Source organism: Puntigrus tetrazona, chromosome 9, assembly GCF_018831695.1.
Source record: "Puntigrus tetrazona isolate hp1 chromosome 9, ASM1883169v1, whole genome shotgun sequence".
In the NCBI taxonomy this organism is placed as follows: Eukaryota; Metazoa; Chordata; class Actinopteri; order Cypriniformes; family Cyprinidae; genus Puntigrus; species Puntigrus tetrazona.
The window spans coordinates 10140293-10149513 of NC_056707.1; the positions used below are offsets into that span (position 1 = coordinate 10140293).

Here is a 9221-nt window from a genome sequence, read left to right on the forward strand (position 1 = left end):
TCATATCAATCATCAAACAGGCCTTTATTGCATTAATATTGCTTTGACAGTATTTCTCAGGAAAAAGTAGACCATCCGCTCCGATATAAATAGAAACACCAGACAAATAAAATAGAGTAGAGCATCGTAAAAAAGACGAACAACAGAGACTCATTTTTAGAGATGTGTGTGTATGTTTTCAATATGTGTCAAGATGTAGCAGCTCTATCCAGACTCTCTCTCGTAGGCTGGTAGCTTTATAACCAGTAGAAACAGATGTGTAAATGTGTGTGTATATATATATACATCTAGCAGCTATGTCCGGCCTCTTTCTGTAGAATGGCCTCCTCGGTGCGGAGGGGAAATGTGTCGATGGTGGTAAAGATCTCCGCTGCTGTGATGGGGAAAGTGTAGCGCTGTTTGTCCACTCCCTGTTTGTCCAGCAGCACCATGTTAAATGAGTTCTGAGACAGCTGCAGCTGCAACCTGCCCCACACAAACAAAACACACTTTACTACTGGGACACATTTACTAGAGGTTCCTCGTAAGTTCTTGAAATGATATACACAGGAGTGTTTGAATAACATAAATCAAGTGACTGAAATACAGGAATGAAGCACCTGAGTTGTAGAGCTAGTCCTGGAGGGATGAGTCTGTGTCTAATGCGGCCAATCTGAGCTGGATAAACGCCCACCAGCTCGATCACTGTCACATGTCTCAAGTCCAGACCGCACTGGGCATGCTGAACCACACAAACAATACAGATCATTCCAGTTTAGATGCTTTTCTTTGTACAAAGTATTGCAACATCATTCATATCTCTCTCTATTTATATACAGATACGTGTGACTCTGGACCACAAAACCAGTATTAAGTAGCAATAACCAAACTTTATGGGCCAAAATTATTAGTATATTTTGGGTTTTTGCACCCTTAGATGCAAATATTTATAGTTGTATCACATACAAATACATAGATATGAATCTTTCCACAATTTGTTTTTTATATTAATTTTTCCATAATTTCTCGATAATATTTTAAATTTAAATTGTGAAATTATTTTAAATGTCAATTTTAGAAATGTATTTTCTTATTATACAAATGATTGATCAATATTGTAACATTACACACAAACAAATACATTTATGTATATGAAATACATACACACACACATATATAGATAGATAGATAGATAGATAGATAGATAGATAGATACTGGTCTTGTACCTGTAAATTAGTCATCTGGAATCTGTAGTAGTGATTGGCAGCTGAGGGGGCAGAGATGATCAGAACGCGGCGTTTCTCATAGAACTGGTCCAGTAATACAGCAGCGGATCGCACACCAACATTAATATTCATGGCTTTTAATAAAACAAATGATTAGGATGTTATTCACCAGAGGGCAGGACAGGATGAGCAAGATCATGAATTTTACATGAATTCTGAGGTTTAATCTCAGTAGAATAATTCTGTCATGAAAATTCTGCCTTCGTTTATTCTAACGAGTTACAATATCTGCTTTCAATATTAGATTTGAATATTTTACCTGAATCGGCAGCATCATTCTTTCAGGAACGCTACGTAATCTTACATATAAGGAGGCATAATGTACAACGCAAGGAATTCCTCTAAACCGACTGTAGGTGTTTGTGAGGTGTGTTTTTCTCCGTACGAGCACAGGAAGTCTCCAGGCCAGACCACTCCATGTTAAACTGGCAGACTCTGGCAGCGCTGCCCCTCAGGTCGTAGCCGCCCAGACAGCGAAATTCACATGTGGCCCCGTAATTATCACCGGCACTGTCGCATTTCATCCAGCCATTGTCAGGGACGGAGAGAGGAGTACAGCGGCGCACTGCAACAAACACACAACACACATTTTTCAGTAACGTGACCTGCTATCTGTTATCAAACCGGTTTCGCTTTTACAGCTGCCTACATCATATAATCTGACAGCTACACTATTGCTTACGTTTTTAAAAACTACATTCATTTAGCAAGAAATTGACACATCAAATATGCAAGTAAATACATTTATAATGTTACAAAAGATATCCATTTCGAATAAATGATGCTCTCTCGAGGCGTTTATTCTTCAAAGAATCCAGAAAATTATCTAGCGATGTTTCCGCTAAAATATACTGTGTCGCATAACTTTTCAAACTTTATAAAAAGAAGAGATTCAGAAACATCTCTGAAAAATCACGACACACAAGGCTAAAGTAACGGCTGCTAAAAATTCAGCTCTGGCATCACAAGAATAAATTACAATTTCAATAAAGTGTAATAATTCAAAACATTGCAGTTCGACTCAAACCAAGTGAAATAAAAGTGAGCGTAAGAGACATTTTTAAAGAAGTGCTTGATTGTATTTTGAATAACACATGAGTGAGTCGCAGCTTATCTAGCTAAAGTTTCAAAAGAACTCACCTCTCACTCGAACGTTGAACCGGCAGGACGCCTTGTTCTCGGCTCGGTCAAACACGGTATATGATAATTTGTGATTTCCTTCTGAAAACTGTGAGCCTGAGGGCTTTCCTTTCAGTATAACGCTACAACGCAAATAAACAATTTCAAAACGACAATCTGGGTTAGATTATAAATGTGAATTCGGCTAGAAATGACTCAATTATCGGTTGTGCCACGGCTGCTTTAACATATGTGGAGGTTAAACTGCGACACTGACTCTGTCAGGATGCCGTCTGCCGTGTCTTTGCCCTCTGGTGTGTCCCACGTCACTTTGGCGGTGAGTTTTCCCGGTTCTGCGGTCTTCTCCTTTATATTAGGGCACTTAATAACGGGGGGATCCACATCTGAAACAGAAAACACCCTTACACGCCTCTCCACCTAAATGCTTTGTCATGAATCCATAATATTAATGAGTGCTCGGTGACTGTTTAACTCACCTACGCACACGCTGTTAGCACCGCTCCACGTTCTGCTGCTTTGGCAGGTGGCGCTGTGGCCTCCTCGAAGCGTGTACCCCGGTGAGCAGAAGAACTGGCAGCGGGAGTTGAAGTACGATCCGTCTGAACACTTATAACCTCCGTTAGACGGCATGGCCAGTTTAGGGCAGCGGACCTCTGTAAACATAACACATGCCCCGGTGAAAAACTGCTTGTCAATGGACAATCACTGCTGTCAACTGGTTGTGAGTAGTGCTTGAGATGTCTAGAGATGCCTTCAGGTTTGAGTTGAACTGTGACCCTTAACGAACATTTGAGGAATCGATCGATTACAAATCCAGTGAGAATCAGTAGATTAATAAATACAAATGAATAAGGCAATCGGACTTTCAGCACATGGCTAAACAAATGAATGAAACGGCAGTTCAATAATTAATAAAAAAAGTAACCTAATTGTACATTTTTTGTTTTATCAAAAAAAGATGCATATGAACCAATTTTCAGAAATCATCATCCAGTTAGACTCAAATTGCAGTTGAGTTATTTTGATTAGGTTACAAATAACAAAACTAACAGCTAAACTTTTAATATAATAAAGAAACTGGAAAAGCAATTTTAGGTTGACCGATTACTAACATAGAAATACTAATAAGAATTACACTACTTTTCAAACGTTTCATACTTTTTTTCCAGTATACTTTGTTTCCAAAAAGATTATGCAGCATTTAATAATAGTAAAAATGAAGATCAGCAAAATTTTGTTTTTAAATGTTGTCTGTTGTCAAAACTAACACGAATTTAGCTTTCCATCAAAATAATAGTTTACATGTTAAAATATATTCAAATACCAAACTGTTATTTTAAATTTCAGCGATATTTCACAGTATTACCGCAAATAAATACAACCTTGGTGAGCATTAAAGACTTTTAAACATTTAAATATGTTTTAAAAACGAGTGTAAAATGCAGCAAACAGCAAAATATAAATAAAAACAACATTCCACATTATGTAATGTTTGCAAAACGACTGCAAAAAAATCTAGGATTGAATATGCACTAATTAATCCAGCGAGTCAGCGTTCATATGCGATGTGATCTTATCATGAAGTAATGTGAATGTCAGCGCCAGACCTCTGCAAGCGTAGTTTCCAGACCACTGTTTGCTGGCCATACAGAGGATCTCGCTGCTGCCGTGCATCTCGTAGCCTGTCTTACAGCGGATCTTGCAGCGGGTTCCCAGAACATTCTTATAACGTTCTCCACGTGGTGTCTGGCAGCTGATGTGACCGTGTTTGACTTTCACTGGAGCACACCACGGAACGCCTAGAAAGAGACGCCTTATCACGCACGTACGCAAATACAGCGAAGAAAAACATAACAAAGCACACATAACACACGTTCTCATGAACCTACCTTGACAACTGGCATCATCCAGACATGCATGGAGAAACATGAACACAGATAAAGTAGCACAGCCGCGGAAGAAGAGGAAGCAGTCAGAGGCCTGAGGCCTAAGCAGGCAGTCAGACATGTAGTGTCCTCTGTGTCGTGAATCTATGTGCTCTGACGGCAGCGCTCATGTGTTATAATGTGCTAAAAGTGTTTTACTGAGCGAAGATGGGTTTGAGTTGTGCGTAATGGGGTTTTGAGATCAGTGTGTGCGTTTCATGTGATATGTCCTTGCGTGCGATCACCTGTGTATCTCACATCTTCATCATCAGTGTATGGCCAGTATCCAGAGCCTGCAAAACAGTTTAGGACAGCAAAAGCGAGAAAGAGTTGGCATTACCGCAGAATTTCAGATTCAGCTGTGCTATCGCGCGTGGATGTATTAGAACAAAGCAAACCGCAGTTTGTTTTTTGTTGTAATACCTTGCACTGTTTTTAAGTTCAGTCTGTTAACATGTGTAAACCTCAGAACAAAAATCTGTCAAAAGTCTGTTCAAGAGGACTGTTTTCAGGACCGATAATACAACGAAATATTATCTGAACAACCAAATCAGCATAATCATTTGTGAAGAATTATGTGACACTGAGAACGGCTGCTAAAAATTCAGATTTCCATCACAGGAATAAATTACGTTTCAAATAGAGACGTGTTAAATAATGTTTTTTTGTTCAGTAAATATTTCCTTTAATCTTACCGTTCCCTATTTGTATTTATTTATCATTTTGTAGCTTAATATTTCACTTATCTTGACCTTTTTAACTTCATAAATGTGAATTTATTTCCTTTTCCAAACCTTCTTGCAATTATATTTGCATTAATATTATTTTATTTTTTACTCTGAGGCTTACATCGCTAACATCTGAAATCTGGGTTTGTTGCATTTATAGCATGGCATGAAATCCAACAATGACCCCTGCAGGTAATGTAATGAATTACAGTGTGTCACAGAGAGATGCAGTGAAAATGGCAGCCACGTAAAATAACATATAATACTATATTAGGATAACATGCTTTGCATGGAAGGAATAGATGGAATAAATGTTGCCGTGGCTTCGTTCAGAGGTCAGACTAGTAGCAGCTAATTTTACATTCTTTATTTACTTTGAATGTCATGACAGAAGTTATTTTACGACAGTCAACGTGTAATTTCGACTTCCATCAATCATGCTGCAGAGAAAAAAACCATGAATGTTTTCCAAAAGAAATAGGTTTTGGTGTTCTATTCCATCTAATTCTGTGACTTGTACTTACTGCAATCCGAAAGTAAGTGATCCAGAAACTTAAAACAAGGCCAGCTTCAAAAAACACGGAAAACTCCATTACCCACAGATCGCTCTCTTAGACTGGGATCAAACACAAAAAACAAGAGCCTGCATTCAGTGCATATAAATTGATGCTGATTCGCTTTTTTATTCCCTCTAGTTCTGTTCTTTTGTCTCTTGTGTGTGTGTAAGTGTGGGGATGGCAGATCACACAGCAAGTTAGATCAAAGCTCCCTCTGATGCAGTAACAAGAACTCAAGAGACTCAGCACACACACACACACACACACACACACACACAATGTAAATGCAGAGCTAAAGGCGAATCATGACAGGACCACAGTTTTCCAACTTCTATCATGGAAAACACTCCACAGGGATCATGTGTGTGTGTTTGCTCCATTTGGCAGATGAGTTTTCCTGTTCCATTCTGTTAAGCTCAGCAGAACGTTGTGTAACGCAGAATACTCACTGACTTGGCTCAGTTCCTCTCTCTCTCTCTCCTACACACACTTACAAATAGGGAGTTTCCACTTAAGAAAACTGTACGGTAACTAAACCATATAGCTTCTGCTGCACCTTCTGTTTTACTCCAGTCCTGGAAAGGATTCTTCACAACTATGTTTAGCATAAAACCGGCTCACTCTTGGATGGACGTTCTGCAGTCATTAGTCATCAGAAAGTAAGATCCCTCGGGCTCCCTGTGTTCAGTGTCTGCAACAGTTCCAGCCTCATAGATTCACAAATCCAACATAAGTACGGTCTGAGAGTCAAGTACAGGCTTTACACAATATCAGTTCCTTCGCAAACATCCAGATCAGAGTTTGTCTTCATAAACATCCCTTTTCTATTTCGATTGTTTACATAATGTTTACATAAAGTCACAACTTATCGTTTTCTCTTATAATGCAACAAGCTAGTTCGCTTTTGTAAATTAGAGCTACTGGTTTATCATATTAGTCAAAACAGTTAGTTCAGACAGTTTGAATAATTTACATTTGAGTATGTGGGTATTTCACAACTACATAAAAGCACATGCAACTCACTGAAACTAGTTCTCAGGTCAGGACAGTCTTAATCTTGAAACATGTGTTCATGTTTTAACCAGCGTGAGTCTGTGTTTGTGCTCACAGGGCCATAAAACACAAACAACCACCCAGTCTTTGTGAATAAACAACGTACAGCATTTGAGGTCTTTCGCCAAAATGTTGTAAAGCATCATTTATTTTACCGCCGTTTACTTTACACATGCAAATAAAGCCAGTATGCGAGTCTGACGATCTGTTGAACTCGTAAATTGGACCTCCAGTGCATTTACAAATTGACGTCTGGACCGCAACCACAACCTAAAACCCAATGACATGAGCCACAAGCTCACACAGTCAACATTTTTCTGAATCCCAATTCCAGCACTTTAACTCTAACGGTCCCCGAAGTGAAGATGAACTGGTCATTTAGCAATCGGTTCTACCACCGCAACACGCACATCTCTGCAGCTTCTTGAAATCTGTTTCCAGCAGCACAGGAAATTCACATGTCTGAGCGAGTCCGAGCAAGACTCTTTGCTTTTTTAAAATTAATTCACTAAACAAAAAAAAAAAATCTTGGACAGAGAAACCAAGGTTTGAGGGGATTTATTCTGCTTCTGCTGGGATATAAACAATGTTTTCTGAAAGCAAAGTGTACTTTGTGTGCTAATATACACAGAACACTCCAGAAAGAGTCCCCTACAAGCCAACTGGCCTGATGCAAACATAAACCAGATTAAAAATGCTACAAGCACCTAAAAAGAGCTTGTGATTTAGCTGAATATGTGGCATGAGGCTACATACACATCAGGCATCAAGCAACCATATCTGGCAATGGAAATGTGGAAAGAGCCTCCAGCTCTGAACTCCAAGTTTTTTCCCTCTAAGATGTAAAAAATATCAAAACATCAGTGTCATATTTCCAAAAATCCGATCCAGACCCCATGCTAACCGAAGATGAAAAATAAAAATCATTCTGGCAGAGGAAGATACAGCTATGTAGCAGTGTGTCAAAGTCTGAGGGAGAGCACAACACCAGAATATTAATACATGCCTGGTGATTTATTACTAGTTGATCCAGATTTTGCATGCAGAATTTCTGTAATGTAAATACAATGTCACTGTATCAATTTATTTAAGATGTGAGATTTGACTTGGCCTCCAACTGACTCAACAACACGAGAATAGGCACTTAAAAATTATTATTTGTACAGTCCACATCTTGTTAACTTAGAGGATGGAGAAACATCATTTATGATTTATGTACAACAAATAATTTATGTATGTGTAAGGTATTAAAGATCAAATGAGAGGATAATTAATATATATATAACAGTTATATATAATTTAGTGTGTGTGCAGGGTTTGTATATATGTATGTATAATATGTGTGTGTGTGTGTGTGTGTGTGTGTGTGTGTGTGTGTGTGTGTGTGTGTTTTGATCCACTCTTCTTCTTAGAAATATTGTAAAGATGACAATCATCCCAGCAATTTGGTGACTATGCAGACACTCTGCTGACCCACTTCCAGAAGACGTTACATTATTTATGTCACTAATCACAGACACTTTAAAGACGACGCGTTCAAAAGATGTCAGACTCATCATTTTTGCGCAGATCGCCCGGGAGCGCAGTGTCCTAGTGGTGACAAGTCATCAGTGCATTTTCATATGAAAGAGTTCAGTGTATTTTCCCTGGATTTAGGGAACTTACCCCCTTCTTTCCCCCCCAAACAGCCCCAAAGGCGTCCACGTAAACACTTTGAGCTCTGTTGTACTGCACTGTGCCTAATACAGAAAACCTAGCAGAAACAGCATGGGACAGCTCATAGACGCACAGACACTTTATTCATTCAGATGTTTGTTCTAGTCTGCATTAGTTTAATCAGTCTTGCACAAAAAACACATTTAACTTATCAAAGCTCGCAGCGCAGGACGCAACGGGAACCGTGTGGATGGGTCTCTTACCGTCATACGCGAAACTCCCGCACAGCTGAAGTCCCACTAACATATACACACACATCCAGGTGTCCATCTTTAGGAAGTCCAGGAGCTGCTGGGACACCTCGAGTGCATTCCTAGGCGAGAATCAGAGCACAAGCCCGATCCCGCCTCCTCTCCAGAAATACGAGAGCTCTTCATCCAACGCGAGCGAGCGCGCGCACGGCGCGCGGCGCGTGGACAGTTGGCTCCGCTTAGATAAACCGAGTGTTTATTACAGCGACGCCGAAAAGTAGGCTAAAAGTGGCACGACGCTAAATTGCCTATCTCTTATTCATGACTTGTTATTAAAAATTAACTGAGAATTCCGTTTAGGTTTTTTTCCTCTCAAATTATGACAGAAATGTTCTTTATTTGAGCTTAAAGAGATGTTTGTCTTCGTTTGTAGTGGGTTTAATTCACGTAAGAGCCTTGTATAAAGGTCGGAGTGAGAGAACACTGTGATTCATAATGTCTTCACTAAAGAAACAAACAGCTTTTTTTCTTTAGCAACAGCTCTTACAAATTCGAAATCTGATTAAGTGTTAAATGGTAGCACGTAGGTGCGTGACTGTCTGTTCTCTCGCACTTTTAAAAAGCAGTAATCATTCACAGTAAGTC

At 39.3% G+C, this 9221-nt stretch overlaps 1 protein-coding gene across 4 annotated transcripts; it reads right to left on the reverse strand.

Annotated features, from left to right (window-relative positions):
• srpx (sushi-repeat containing protein X-linked) lies at nt 1–8949 on the reverse strand. Of its 4 annotated transcripts, XM_043249105.1 has the most exons (10): nt 8589–8927; nt 4577–4624; nt 4014–4205; nt 2883–3059; nt 2663–2789; nt 2407–2528; nt 1652–1831; nt 1207–1340; nt 600–721; nt 1–465 (listed from the first exon to the last, which is right to left on the reverse strand). In XM_043249105.1, exons 1-10 carry the CDS (start codon nt 8653–8655, stop codon nt 288–290), a joined length of 1347 nt encoding a protein of 448 aa, XP_043105040.1. In that variant the 5' UTR covers nt 8656–8927; the 3' UTR covers nt 1–287. The 4 variants fall into 4 exon arrangements, with proteins under 4 accessions (XP_043105040.1, XP_043105038.1, XP_043105039.1 ...); XM_043249103.1 differs by having other exon boundaries at nt 4014–4624; nt 8589–8949; XM_043249104.1 differs by lacking the exon at nt 8589–8927 and having other exon boundaries at nt 4296–8559.
• Between the last annotated feature and the right edge of the window lie 272 nt (nt 8950–9221).